This window comes from Silene latifolia, chromosome 2 (assembly GCF_048544455.1).
Source record: "Silene latifolia isolate original U9 population chromosome 2, ASM4854445v1, whole genome shotgun sequence".
Taxonomy (NCBI): Eukaryota; Viridiplantae; Streptophyta; class Magnoliopsida; order Caryophyllales; family Caryophyllaceae; genus Silene; species Silene latifolia.
This window is the reverse complement of record NC_133527.1, coordinates 181,784,157-181,799,576: the sequence shown is the minus strand read 5'-3', so window position 1 is coordinate 181,799,576 and position 15,420 is coordinate 181,784,157. Positions and strand designations below refer to the sequence as shown.

At 39.9% G+C, this 15,420-nt stretch overlaps 2 protein-coding genes and 1 non-coding gene across 3 annotated transcripts in view; 1 reads left to right on the top strand and 2 right to left on the bottom strand.

Moving 5' to 3' along the window:
- LOC141643587 (vacuolar sorting protein 39) overlaps window positions 1-15,420 on the bottom strand; it is a 64,501-nt gene that overhangs the window by 10,748 nt on the left and 38,333 nt on the right. The window lies entirely within an intron of this gene.
- On the top strand, window positions 6,528-15,249 carry LOC141641739 (uncharacterized). Its single transcript, XM_074450387.1, has 5 exons — window positions 6,528-7,052; window positions 7,167-7,586; window positions 7,970-9,535; window positions 9,632-10,532; window positions 13,619-15,249. The coding sequence occupies exons 1-5, from the start codon at window positions 6,528-6,530 to the stop codon at window positions 15,247-15,249; spliced, it is 5,043 nt and encodes a 1,680-aa protein (XP_074306488.1).
- Window positions 7,092-7,198, bottom strand: LOC141644789 (small nucleolar RNA R71). Its single transcript, XR_012544396.1, has one exon. It is a non-coding gene; the product is annotated as a small nucleolar RNA R71 (small nucleolar RNA).

The following is a 15,420-nucleotide window of genomic DNA, read 5'->3' as shown; positions in this document are numbered from 1 at the left end:
TTTAATTAATTTAGATTATTAGTTATTGTTTTAATTGTTGTTGAAAAAGGGTTGGTGTTGATGCATGTTGACTTAGGATAGAAGCCAATGTTGTGACGGATGTATGTTGTTAATGTATGTTGTTAATTTAGATTATTAGTTATAATTTTTTTTTTATTTAATGTATGCATGTTGAGTTAAGATAGATATTTAATTTTATTATTAAAAATTAGATTATTGTTAAATGTTAATTAGAATAGATATGAATTAGACTAGATATGTAAAATGAAAAGTAAATCATGTTAGTTTTTGTTAATTGAAAAAGTAGTCATTGTTGTATGTTTTGTTTTTAATATTGTTAAAATTATTGTTCATATTGACCTAGTACACGTTCAAAAATTACTCACTAGGAGTAATTTTTGAATAGTCCCCGTTTTGGGATCGTCTTTGTGCGTTTTAAGTCACTTAGGTAGTAAACATGTGCTTGTGATTTGTTAATGAGAAAAGAGTTTGGTGACAATTCCTTTAATGTTCTCTAAATGCATATGTAGAGTAATTATTTATTCTATATTGTGTATTTGGAGAACGGATGGGAATTGCTGCCGAATTTTTTTCTCATTAATAAATCACAAGTACATGTTTGCTAGTGACTTAAAACGTATATTGATGGGTTTAGGTTGGAGTGATAAGGACCCAATTCAAAGAAATACAATATTTATATTGGTTAAAATGTTAAATTATTGTTTATTATGCTTGATTTTGATTATTGTTAGGTTATTATCTTTTTTAATGATATATATAAATGTGTAGATATATAATAACATGAAAAGATTAGAACGGCAGTGGATGTATGAAAGATTAGACGAAAAAAAGAAACCCAAGAAAGCATATGCAGAGGGGGTGAAAGAGTTTATTAAATTCGCGGAGGGAAGTAGTGAGTACAAGAATTTAGGTGAAATGAGGTGTCCGTGTAAGAAATGCAAAAACCTAGGTTTTAAAAGGAAAGCGGATGTTCAAATTCATCTTTGGTCGTATGGTTTCGTCGATAATTATTATGTATGGACGTATCACGGTGAGAAACTACCTAGTACAAATGCTAGTGAGAATCCTTACCGTGAGTTCGTGGAAAATGCATTGCGTGATCCTGTTGACCAAATTTTGGAGGATCGACTTAATCCTGATGACCTTGACGATGAAGAAGTGCGTTATGAAACCCCGAACCCCCAAGTTTCTTCGTTCTTTAAAATGTTAGAGCAAGTTGAACAACCGGTGTTTGGGGGAAGTGATATGAGTTTGTTGCAAGCAAATTTGCTAGGTTGTTATCAATCAAATGTGAGAACAACATATCTCTTAGATGCGCTAATAGTTTTGTGTCGTTCGTTGGTGACATAATTCCAAAGGAAAATCAAATGGCGCGCAATTTTTATGAGATTAAAAAAGTTATGAAGGGACTCCAACTTCCCCATGAAAAGATTGATGCATGTATCAATGGATGCATGCTTTTCTAGGAGGAAAATTCTAATCTTGAAGAATGTACAAAGTGTCGTGCATCTCGGTATAAAGGTAAAAAGAATTCAAGTGGGAGGCGAATTCCATGTAAACCAATAACTTATTTTCCGCTTGCGCCAAGGTTACAACGACTATATGCAACCAAGCACATAGCAGGTGAGATGAGTTGGCACTACAAAAACTCTCGATTAAGAGAAAGGGGGACAATGGCACATCCAAGTGATGGAGAAGCGTGGAAGCATTTCGATAGAGAGCATCCAGATTTTGCAAGTGAACCCCGGAATGTTAGGCTAGGTTTGTGTACGGATGGATTTCAACCTTTTGGGCGCTTTGGGACGAAATACTCTTGTTGGCCCGTGATTGTGACTCCGTACAACTTACCTCCTTGGTTATGCATGAAGAGACAATTTACATTCTTATGTCATGTGCTAGTTCCCGGTCCTAAGAATCCGAAAACAAATTTAGATGTTTTCCTCCAACCGTTGATCAAAGAGTTGAAACAACTTTGGGAAACCGGCGTGGACACCTATGATGTCTCTAAGAAACAAAATTTTCAATTAAAGGCTGCATTAATGTGGACGATCAACGATTTTCCGGCATATGGCATGCTTTTTCGGTTGGTCCACAAGTGGATATCGTGTCTGTCCTTATTGTCCTGAAAATGATCATAGATCTTTTTGGCTTAAAAATAGCAAAAAGGTTTGTTGGTTTGATTGTCACCGTGAGTTCTTAACACCTGATCATCCTTTCCGCGACAATTGTAAGCATTTTCTTAAAAACAGAAAAACTGAGAATCGCATAGCCGCATCGAAACTAACGGGTGATGAAGTGTGGGAATCCGTAAAAGACTTGCCTAAAATAGTTGATGCTTCTGATAAAGAATTGAAAAGATTGAAAGATCAGAATGAAGGACTTGCCTATGATGTCTCTAAGAAACAAAATTTTCAATTAAAGGCTGCATTAATGTGGACGATCAACGATTTTCCGGCATATGGCATGCTTTCTGGTTGGTCCACAAGTGGATATCGTGCCTGTCCTTATTGTCCTGAAAATGATCTAAATGATTGTCATGTCTTTATGGAACGACTACTCCCCGTTGCCTTGAAAGAGTTGCTCCCGACAGGTCCTTGGAATGCAATAACTGAGATAAGCCAATTTTTTAGAGACCTGTGTACTTCTACGATTAGAGTTGATTCTATGGAACGTCTAGAGTCAAACATTGCGGAGATAATATGCAAGTTAGAGAAGATATTTCCCCCGTCTTTTTTCAATTCCATGGAGCATTTGCCTCTTCACCTACCTTATGAAGCAAAAGTTGGAGGACCTGTCCAATATCGATGGATGTATCCATTTGAGAGATTTCTTAATCATATAAAAAAAGATTGGCAACAAAGCTCGGGTGGAGGGTTCAATATGCAACGCTTTTTTGTTAGAGGAAATTTCAAATTTACTTCTTTTTATTTCGAAGATCACATTGACACAAAAGCAAAAGACTTAGATGTTGGTGTAAATTCCGATGACCAGTTGAAATCTAAGTTACCCGAGTTATTCAATGATGACATGGGAACTACAACCTAAAAATGTATACGAGGTACTTAACTCGAGAAAGAGTATGAAGAAGCTCATTTTTATGTGCTAAGGAACTGTGGAGATTTTTTAGATACTTATGAAAAGTAAGTTAATACTTCATCATTACTCAATTGTTTTTTAATTATCAAATTAGATCGAATTTATAGGTAATTAATACATAACTAAAACATGCTTTCCCTACTTATAGGAATTTGAGGCACATATCAAAATCAATTTTCCGATGTCACATCCTCCTCGATGATGTTTGGGCATCACATGAGAAAAGTTTTCCGAAATAGTTCCGAAATCAAGTAAGTGATGATACATTTTCTTTGAAATTGAACTATACATTTAGATTTCTTATTAGATATTGAAAAAAATATAACAACTTAATTAACATTTTTTTATTCATAGGTTCATAGATTGAAGGATCATCTAATAATAGCTTTAGCATTGGGTCCTAGTAACATGGTGAAGTCTTGGAGACGGTATTCCATCAACGGCTATAAGTTTCGAGCTTATAAGGAGGGAGTTGATGTTTCAAGTCTACGTTAAGCAATGGGGTTTCTGTGAATTCAATCAAGAGTTGGACTACTATGGAACCCTAAATGAAGTAATTGAGCTTTCTTATTATGCCGAGCAAAGGGTTTATAGGGTTATATTGTTTAAATGTGATTGGCTTGATAATTCCCCACAAGGACTTAGTATCCATAAGGTTTATGGACTTGTAGATGTAAACGAGAAAAAGAAACTTCGTGGACATAACCCATTTGTGGCAACTTTTCAAGTCGATCAAGTTTGTTATGCTCCTTATCCAACCATTAAGAAAGGTAATCAAGGTATTCCGTGGTCCGCGGTTTTTAAAACCAAGGCAAGATCACAAGTTGATGCTCCTATTGAAGAAAGTGTCTTTCAAGAAGATGTGGTTGTGAATGATCACTCAATTTCACCGATTTTGTTGGAAGATACAGATGATGAAGATGTATACGAAGTGACAGTGGAAAGAGGTCAAGGGGAATATGACAGAGACGTCGAAGAAGAAGGGGATGAAGATGAAGTTGAAGAACTCATTAGATACGAAAATGAGGAATCGAGAGGAAGAAGTGGGAGTGCTTTTTTCGGATGATGAACCCGTTTTTGATTTGTAGTGATAGTGATAGTGAGGAGGACTAGTTGTAATTGTACAATTATTAAACATTCAATAAAATATGCCCTCCGTTTTTTATTACTTGTCGTTCTAAGCTATTTGGTTTTTTGTTTTATACATGTCGTTTTAGCTTAACATCAATAGTGTGTTTCAATTTTCAAGATTTGGTTATAAGAAACCTCTCAATTCACCCAATAAAATGCATTATAGAAGAGGCAAGTGGTAATTAGTTCACAGTTTTCCATAGTGTTTTTTTCAATTGTTTATATATACTAACGATTTGAATTGTTAACATGCAGTGATTATGCCGAACATTTTTCGCCGTATGATTGGGAGCAATAGTAAGGCAAACGCATCTCAACGGAATCGGGAGGACGAAGAGGTTGATGAATGAACATTCGGCCCCTTTTTACCCTTCCTTTTGCTAATCTTTTGGACTACTTAGGCACGATCTTAGGCCTTTTTTCTTGCATTTTGCTCCATATTCCCGCTACTATCGATTCCGGTGCTCTATTGTAGGTAATTGAGCTAGCTAGAGGAAATTTGGGAAGAAACAAGGCACAAGAGGAAGATAGCAAGGAAGAAAGAGGAGGAAAAGACGAAGAGTGACCCTGAGCCGGGTAGCCGGCCGCCGGCCGACCGGCGGGCTGTCATATTGCCAATTTCGAGCTTCAAATTTGAGATTCCTCGGCGCCGGATGGGCAGCCGGCCGCCGGTCGACCGGCTGGCGGTCACTGCTACACGTGTTTTGTATTAATTTCCCCTTTTTGTAACTTAAGTAGGAGGACACTATAAATACCCCCAAAATTCGGTGTTTTGACACACAACCCTAGATCTGAATTATTTCCCTTTCCAAGTTTCAAACTTTGTTAATTATTTCACTAATCTTTCCCTAATCATTCCTTAATTAGTCTAGTTCTTCAATTAATTAGTAATTGGAGTTGGGTTGTAAGAAGAATTGAAGGTTTCTCCTTCTTTAATTTTCTATCCTAATTCCTTTCTTACTATTTGATTGGTATTATTTCTCTCCTTTTTCCCATTTGTTTACATTTTGTTCTTCCTTCAAGTTTTTGATTGTTTATGTTAAAATTGTTGTTGTTGTTTGTTTGTTGTTCTTATTTTCATCATTGTTCATCTTTGTATTGTTCATCTTTCTCTCTTCTCTCTTTCATTTGTTCATCCTTGGTTAGTTGTCCTCAAAGACTTAATCTTTGAGTTGATTTGGGTAAAGATTGTGTCTTTTAGTTTAATCACTCTTGTTATTAGATTAAATCATCTTTCTCTACAACTATTGTTGGATTATTGCATGTTTAGTGGTAAAATTCATCTTCCCACCATGTTTGTGACCAAAGATTCCATCTTTATTGTTTATTTTGCAATTAGGACCATGATTAGTGAGTAGTCTCCTTCTAGGACTCGGTTTGGCCCGATATGGGTAATTTCACTAATTAATTGTCACCAAGGCTAATTTGAGGGGAAAATTGGTTAGGGTAGTCTTGGGGAATTTTCATGCTTAAGATTTGGTCTCCGGGTAGTGTCGGCTTTTGACCCTTGTCCACCAACGGAAGTTGGTTAGGTTGTTAGTCGAGTATTTGGGGACCGACCCTTGTCACCAACTAAGGTTGAGACCGGAAGGGAGAACCGAGGGAGGGTGCCTCTAGGCTAGTGTTTGAAATCGACCTCCGGAAGGGGGAGTGGGATGACCCGGAATATGATGAGGGCTTAATGACCTTGACCATTTACTTGACCTCCTTGGGAAAATGCATGTTCTTGGGGTTGTCGGGTTTTGAGTTAGGGAGTCCGGCTTTCGAACCCGGGAGGGGGGTTAGTCGGAGTAGCTAGTGTCCTAGTGCGAGACCGGAAGGGAGGTTCTAGGCGAATTAGAGTCATCTCCCCCTTACCTTTCTACCCCTTTTGATTAGCCGAGACGATTAGTATATGGAATTACTCATATTCATGGTCGGACCGAGTTCTAGCCTTTCTCTTTATTTGATCTATCTCCTACCTTTAGCTTGTTTTTACCTTATCTTGTTGTTTGTCTTTAAATTTGTTAGTTTAGCGTTAGTTTGTTACTACCCTCTTTGTTATCTATCGACTTAGCTAAGCTCAAGAATATAGACAATTAGTAATCACCCCTACTCCTTGTGGATCGACCCTCTAGAGTGTACAACGATAAAATCGTGCACTTGCGAGGTTTAACTTGAGACCATCAAGTTTTTGGCGCCGTTGCCGGGGAGTACGGCTTGATATTAATCGTTTTTGTTCTAGTTTAGACTAAGTCCTTCGTTACTAATCCTTTCTTTCGAGTGCTTAGGTCTTTTGCATGAGTAGGCGACAAAGAAGAGGTCAACCAACATATCCTATTGATCTTGAAATCGAAGCTACGGCAAGAAGACTTAATTCATTAAGAAGAAGGGGTTTTCTAGATATACCACCAATTGAAGAAGCTAATCACCAAGAAGCTACCGAAGTGTTTGAAAATCCTTTTGGGGTTTTAGAAGAAGAGCCTAACACCATGGGTGATCCGGTTCCGATAAGAGACACTATGGCTCCTAAGCACATAGTCAATCCAAGCATCCAAAGGCCACGAATTCAAGCTAATAACTTTGAGATTAAAAATGCCTTGCTCAACCTTGTTCAAGACAACCAATTTGGAGGAGGTCCCTTGGAGAACCCAAATGATCATTTAAATGATTTCCTTGAAAATTGTGATATGTACAAGTCCAATGGAGTTTCCGATGACGCGGTTCGCCTTAGGTTGTTCCCCCGTTCTCTTAGGGGTTCGGCCAAGGATTGGTTGAAGAATTGTGACCCGGATTCCTTCAAGACATGGGATGAGTTGGCTTCGGCATTTTTGAACAAATATTTCCCACCCTCAAGAACGGCCAAAGTCAAGAGTGAATTACAAAGCTTTACTCAAGAAGAGGATGAGACCTTATATGAGGCATGGGAACGGTACAAGAAGCTCCAACGGTTATGCCCACACCATGGCATCTCCGAGGCCGAGCTAGTGAACAATTTCTACAAAGGGTTGACTCAAGACCTTAGGCTTTCATTGGATGCGGGATCGGGAAAAGGTGCCTTAGACATTTTGGGGCATAAAGCGGCAAAGGAACTAATTGAGGAGATGGCCTCAAGAACTATGGAATGGGGAAGTGATAGGCAAATGAGGAAGGGCAAGAGCAAGGATTCTAATTCGGTTTTGAATGTGGAGGTTAAGGGTATGCTAGATGAACTCACCCAACAAGTTGCTTTGCTAAATTCAAAACCCAAAGGCTCCGATATGAGGCAAGTCTTGTCTTGTGAGTTGTGTGGTGAACAAGGGCATACTCCCATTGGGTGTCCCTTGATTGCACCCCTCCAAGAGGAGAGCTATGAGCAAGTAAACGGGATTTGGGAATCAACTAGTGCAAGGCAAGGGTTCAACAATAACAACAACAATCAATTTGTCAATGGAAAAAGAACTCACCCTTTCTTGTCTTATGCTTCACAAAACATTCAAAATCCCACCACTTCCCAACCTCAACAACAACCAAGGTTCAATCAAAACTCTCAATTCCAAAGACAAATTCCACCCTGGTCCAAGGAAAACAATTCATCACCCAAAACCAACAACCATTTGGGGGTTTCAAGGGGCAAAATTTCAATCAACAACAAACCCAAAATTTCCAACCACAAAACCAAAACTTCCAAACCCCTCCAAAACCATCTTGGGAACAAGCTTTTGAACAATTGGTTATTGCAAATCAAAAATCCGACTCAAAGCTTGATAACCACATTGCCTCACAAAACCGGGTGAATGATGAAATACGGGCATCACAAAAGGCTACGGAAACTCATGTGGCCCAAATTTCTCAACAATTGAGTCAATTGGCTCAAAATCCGGGGAAGTTTCCGGGTAATACGGTTAACCCAAGGGAGATGAATGCGGTGTTTTTGAGGAGTGGTAAGCAATTGGAGGAGGTTGAGAAATCTCCTAAGTGGAAGAGGAAGAGGGTGACTAATGAAGTTGTGAAAGAGCACCCGGTTGAGATTGTGAAAGAAGATGAGATTGTGGTGGAGAAGTCTAAGGAGGTGGAGATGGTTGATCCTCCAAAGCAAGATGAGCCAATTGCAACTAAGGCCAAAGAATGTACTCCACCACCAAGGGAGTATGTAGCACCGGTACCCTTTCCACAAAGGCTTTCAAGGCCTAGAATTGAAAAGAAATATGAGAAGTTTGTTGAGATCTTGAAGGGAATGAATGTAACTATTCCTTTCCTTGATATGATTACCGAAATTCCATCTTATGGCAAGTTTCTTAAAGAACTTGTCACCTTGAAGAAGAAGAATGGAGAGGTGCAAACCATCAACCTCTCTAAGGAATGTAGTGCTATACTCACTCACACCAACAAGCTTCCTAACAAGCTAGAAGATCCAGGGAGCTTCTCTATCCCTTGTTCTATCCAAGGGGTGGCTATTAAAAGAGCTTTGTGTGATTTGGGGGCTAGTGTGAGCCTCATGCCACTTTCAATCTTCAAGAGGCTTGATTTGGGAGATTTGAAACCTACTAGAGTTTCACTTCAACTTGCCGATCGGTCGGTCAAATTTCCCATTGGTGTGATTGAAGATGTACCCTTGGTAGTTGGGAAGCTTGTCATACCATGTGATTTCTTTGTGATGGATATGCCGGAGGATTACAATGTGCCTATTATTTTGGGCCGACCTTGCCTTGCTACCGGTGGAGCTATGATCGATGTAAAGAGTGGCAAGTTGTCTTTACAAGTGGGTGAAGATAGAGTGGAATTTGAACTCCACAAGTCCATGGAAGCTCCTTCTCTAGGTGACACTTGTTGCATTGTTGACATTCTTGAGAATCCCATGGAGGAGCATGACCCAAAAGCTTCCTCTATGGATCCTTTAGAAACTTGTCTTGTTAGTGGGTATGAGGTCGATGACAAAGACGTTGAGACTCTTGCATATGTATGGATGTTGGATTCGGCTCCTATTCATGAACAAGCACCCAAATTTGAAGTGTTGGAAGTCGGTAAGAAGGAGGAGAGTTCCACGCCTCCTCCTACGGTTGAACTTAAACCTCTTCCCTCTTCTTTGAAGTATGAATTTCTAGGAGATAATTCCACTTTTCCCGTCATCATCAATAGTGCACTTGATGACACCCAAACCTCAAAACTCATTTCTTTGCTCAAAAGGTTCAAGGGTGTCCTTGGGTACACTATTGGTGACCTCAAAGGGATTAGTCCCTCTTTGTGTACTCATAAAATTCTTCTTGAAAATGAGGACGCATCCTCAATTGAGCCACAAAGAAGGCTTAACCCCATCATGAAAGAGGTTGTAAGGAAAGAAGTCCTTAAGCTACTTGACGCGGGCATTATCTATCCTATTTCGGATAGTAGGTGGGTAAGCCCGGTTCATGTAGTTCCCAAAAAGGGAGGCATGACGGTAGTGCGAAATGACAAGAATGAATTGATTCCTACAAGAACGGTAACCGGGTGGAGAATGTGCGTGGACTATAGGAAGTTGAACAAGTCCACCCGGAAGGATCACTTTCCTTTACCGTTCATGGATCAAATGCTAGAAAGATTAGCTCAACACAACTATTTTTGCTTCTTGGATGGCTATTCGGGATTTTTCCAAATCCCTATCCATCCAAGTGACCAAGAGAAGACCACCTTTACTTGCCCATTCGGCACCTATGCATATAGGAGGATGCCGTTTGGGCTATGTAATGCTCCCTCTACCTTTCAAAGAGCTATGATGTCAATTTTCTCCGATTTCATTGAACAAGAAATGGAAGTTTTCATGGATGATTTCTCGGTTGTTGGGAAAAGTTTTGAAAATTGTTTGATGAATTTGGAGAAAGTTTTGAGTAAATGTCAAGAGTCTAACCTTGTACTCAATTGGGAGAAGTGCCATTTCATGGTACAAGAAGGTGTTGTGTTGGGACACATAGTGTCCAACCGAGGAATTGAAGTTGATAAGGCTAAGATAGAGGTCATAGCTAGTCTCCCACCTCCCACCAATGTTAAGGGGGTGAGAAGTTTCCTTGGTCATGCGGGCTTTTATCGCCGCTTCATCAAGGACTTCTCTAAGATCGCGAGACCCTTGACCGAGTTGTTAGCCAAAGATACCCCTTTCTTGTTTTCTAACCGGTGTCTTGATGCTTTTAATAGGTTGAAGGAAGCTTTGACAAGTGCTCCAATTATACAACCTCCGGATTGGAGCTTGCCGTTTGAGTTGATGTGTGATGCGAGCGATCATGCCTTGGGCGCGGTATTAGGCCAAAGGAAGAATGGAAAGGTGCATGCAATTCATTATGCAAGCAAAACTCTAGATGATTGATAAGTAGCATTTTAGTCATATTTTACCCCTCATTTATACCTTATTCCGACTCGATTTTGCGTGCTTAAATGATTTAAAAAGCTCATTTATTTGCTAATGTATAATAATTAGTTGTCTTTGTCATGTTTAATAATTAATCGTATTTTTATTGTAATATTCACATTGTTATTTTAATTTACTGATATATATTTATTAGTCGTATTAGTTATATTTAACATTTAGTCGGTTTTATTTAATATTAATATTAATATTACTTTATTTTGATAAATTGTAGGTGAGGCGGAATAATGACACGGAAAGTCGAGTCAAAGTGGCGGGTCAATGCATTAATCAAAGGTGATAAAGACAAAGTCAACCCTTCATTTCCATGCATCTTCACCATCAACCTCCATTTCCGTCACAAATCGCACCATCACCATCATTTTTGCACCTCCAAACTACCAGCTGCAACTCCAAACCCGTCTTCCTCCCACCATCAATCCACTGCCTTCACCACGTTAACCCCACCAATCAACCCGACATCACCTCTGGACTCAAACCCGAACCCGACTTCCACCATTTCATTTCGCCATTACCACGACCTGCATTCGTCCCACAATCAATCACCATTAACCCACCGTCTTCAACCTGCAATCAACCTCTCACCATCATCACCTTCAATACTCGCCTTTCACTCCAATTACCATTCACCTGCATCCCTCGGCTGCTCCCCTGCATCCCCATTCACCATACCTGCAACTGAACATTCCTCCATCAACAAACCCATCTCGCCACCTCCTCCATTAAACCACCTGAAGCAATACACCTTCACTACCATCAATTTCACCATCCCCTGCATTTCGAAACCCATTCACCATCACCACTGGTCCACTGTTATTACCCCGACATCACCATTAACACACAACAACAAACTCAACCCGTCATCAATCCACCATACCATCGTCATCATCCAAATAACAACATGCAGCAGCAGCAGCTTCCCCTGCAACTCCGTCCTCTTCCATCACCATTCACCACCATTAATCATTCTTTATCCTCATCATCATCACACGACTTCACCATTTTCATCACCATTAACAACCATAACCCGACACCTACTCGAACCATTTACAACTCCTCTGCCCTTGCTGCTCCACAATCCCACTCGGCATCAAACCCGAGCTCCACCACAAAACCACCATCCCTGCATTCATACTTCACCCACCATCATCATCAAAGCTGATCTCCGCCATTCTCGCCTCCATTAACAACCACCATTACTCCCTTCACTCACTTCAATCACCATTTTCATCACCCTCATTCAATCACACTGAAACCCGAATCCAACATCAAAACCACCATTGACCCACCTACTCTTCAATTTCGGTATCAAAACCGACCTCAGGTTCGACTCCATCGAATCCTCAATCAAAAGGAATGAAGAAGAGAAGATCAGAGCAATCGAGTTCAAGTTTGACCCACTCAAATCGATGAAAACATAGCTATTTTGAAGTTTTGTGATCCTATCTTGGTACCCCGTGACCGTCCTCCCTACCGGTAGCCGCAACATTAATTTTCCCTTCTTTTTGTGAAAGACTCGCTACGGTCATAGCCACCGGCACCAAGACACTGGCAACCGCATACAACAACGCAAACAACATTCTCGCATCAATTTGTGTTCCTATGCCGGTGCCCCGGCAGCCGCCCCACCGGCAACCACACACACCTAGTGAATTTCCGCCTTTTCTTCAAGCTACGCGCTGCCGGCACCTCGCACCGGCCGCCGGTGTACCGGCAGAAGCTCCCATTGCTGCGTTTGTGCGTCTTTGGTTTCTTCACCCTTTTCAATTGTTGATGAACGGTGGCTTTAGTTTTGTGAGGTCAATGTGTCAAAATTAGTTGACTTTTATTAAGATTATTATTAACTATTATTATTATTATTAATTATTATTATTATTATTGTTAGTAGTAGTAATTAGTAGAAGTAGTATATAAAGGCACCACCTTACATGAGACATGACACTACCAAATTAGATTAGTTTTTAGTCTCTCTATATTATAACTCAAGAACCCTAATATTTACTCTCTCATTTTTCATTCAATAAAAAGTTGTAATCTTTCTTTAATTATTAGTTTAATTCTTCTTTTGTTCATTTAAGTTCTTCATCTCTCATTAGTATACAATTAGTATTTTGGGTTGTATTTGAAGATTAGAAGAAATTCATTCTTCCATTATTATCCAAGATTGTTACTTTCCTCTTTGTTGGTAAAATTCTCATCTTTTGTTTACATTACTTTCATTAGTTTACATTTCTTATGTTGTTTTATCATTATTCATCAAAAGTATTAGTCTTTATCATTTTGCAATGTTTACTTGTGTTTTGTTGGAATTTGTTGTTAATTTCTCACCCATGAACATGTGTGAGTAGTCTTATCTAAGGTCATAGGGGGAATTTGGGTAATTAAGGGGATGAATTTGGGTTGTTAACCTTTTGAATTGGGTGATTATGTGGTTTCTACTCTTAATGCATTTGAAGTGTTTGTGGAAATGCCTCAATGAAAATTGGACATTTCATTAACATGTTTGGCTTACCTTGGTGCATTGTGCTATTAGATAGTTTTAGAAGTGCTTATAGATGAGTTTTAATGAAAGTTAGAACATCTCTCTTTGATGCATTCGATCCGTCTTGGTGCTCATGCTATTGGGTAGTCTTAATGCTTTATTTGTAGCTAGTTCATCTCGATCAAGTGACAACTTATTGAGGAGCTTAAGTTGACTAAGAAATTAGTCTTAAACCCTTGACCACCATTATTACCATTTTCTTGTTAGACCTTGTTTCTCCCCCTAATTGCCCTTTGTGAACCCAAAGACCTTAGCTTTCCATCAATTGAATACAATCCCACTTAGTTTAATTTAACTTGTTTGCATCTTAGTTTTAGATAAATCAACATCTTATTTTGTTTGACTAAACTAAAGACTTAAACAAACCAAGTATCTAACCCCCGCCATCTTCGTGTTCGACACCCGAATAAATACTACTTTTATTTGGTTTTATAAATTGTTTTTGATTGGGAAGTGACGGCAAATCCCCACTATCAATGATGCTCAAACAAATTACTCAACAACGGAAAAGGAGCTCTTAGCCGTGGTTTTTGCAATGGAGAAGTTCCGGACCTACTTGGTGGGAGCTAAGGTTATTGTGTTCACCGATCATGTTGCTTTGAGACACTTGCTCATCAAGAAAGAGTCCAAGCCTCGGTTGATTAGATGGATATTACTCCTCCAAGAGTTTGACATGGAGATTAGGGATAAGAAAGGAGTTGAAAATGTGGTGGCCGACCATTTATCCCGGCTAATCAACCTCAATGTTGACAATGGGCTTCCTATCAATGATCACTTGCCCGATGACCACTTGTTGTCTCTAAGTTTGGGTGAAGCACCGTGGTATGCGGATATAGTGAATTATTTGGTCTCCGGGATAATACCACACGACTATGACTATCACAAGAAAAAGAAATTCTTTCATGATGTGAGGCACTATTATTGGGATGACCCATGTTTGTACAAGTCTTGTGCCGATGGGATGATAAGAAGGTGTGTTCCAAGAGAGGAAGCTACCTCCATTATGAGCCATTGCCATGACTTGCCTTGTGGTGGCCATGCAAGCTCCAAGAAGACGGCCGCTAAAGTACTTCAATGTGGTTTATTTTGGCCCTCTCTATTCCGTGACGTTGCCTTTTATGTTAAAGGATGTGACAAATGCCAAAGGAGCGGCAACATCACAAGGAAACATGAAATGCCCATGAATTTCATGCTTGAGGTTGAGCTCTTTGATGTGTGGGGGATAGATTATCAAGGTCCCTTCCCATCCTCATTCGGCAATGAGTACATCCTTGTGGCGGTCGACTATGTAAGCAAATGGGTTGAGGCAATCCCAACCAAGACTTGTGATGCTAAGGAAGTGATCAAGCTACTTCAAAAGGTCATCTTTCCTAGGTTTGGGGTCCCGAGAGTCCTCATTAGCGATCGTGGTACTCATTTCGGAGAGAGAGCATTGGAAGCTTTGTTGAAAAAGTATGGAGTGCAACAAAGGAAGAGTCTTGCCTACCATCCTCAAGCTAATGGGCAAGCCGAGATTTCCAACCGAGAGTTGAAGACTATACTTGAGAGAACCGTGAACAAGTCAAGAAAAGATTGGTCCTTGAAAATTGATGATGCTTTGTGGGCTTACCGTACGGCCTTCAAAACACCTATTGGTACCTCACCATTCCGATTGGTGTATGGCAAGGCTTGTCATTTGCCGGTTGAACTTGAACATAAGGCATATTGGGCCATCAAGCATCTCAACTATGACTTGAAGACGGCCGGTGAGAAGAGACTTCTCGATTTGAATGAATTGGAAGAATTTAGGCTAGAAGCCTATGAGAATGCCAAGTTGTACAAGGAAAGGACGAAAAGATTTCATGACAAGCACATAATTAGAAGGGAGTTCAAGGAGGGGGAATTGGTTCTTCTATACGATACCCGTTTGAAGTTCTTTTCCGGAAAATTGAGGTCGAAGTGGACCGGACCCTTCACCGTGGTCCGATCTTTCCCTCATGGGGCGGTTGAAATAAGCCAAGGAGACCGAACTTTTAAAGTAAACGGTCAAAGATTAAAGCACTATCATGTTGGCAATCCCGTCCAAAAGGAAATGAAGACCCTTGAAACCTTTCTAGTGAATTGAGATTTTTTCTTCCTCATCATGAAAATTTGTTGGCTTGTTTACTTGGTCGAGCCTACGACGTAAAACAAGGGCGCTACATGGGAGGCAACCCATGGAATTTGTATATAGCTTGCAATTTTGGTAGATGGTCGTCACTTGATCCTTTTTGAAGCCTGACATTGGGAAGGAGGG

Coding starts and splice junctions, on each gene's coding strand:
- LOC141641739 (XM_074450387.1), top strand. CDS start 6,528: ATGAGTAGGCGACAAAGAAGAGGTCAACCAACATATCCTATTGATCTT. Junction 7,587..7,969: donor AAGAGGAGAGCTATGAGCAA/GTAAACGGGATT, acceptor TCCGACTCAAAG/CTTGATAACCACATTGCCTC. Junction 9,536..9,631: donor ACCCCATCATGAAAGAGGTT/GTAAGGAAAGAA, acceptor GTTCCCAAAAAG/GGAGGCATGACGGTAGTGCG.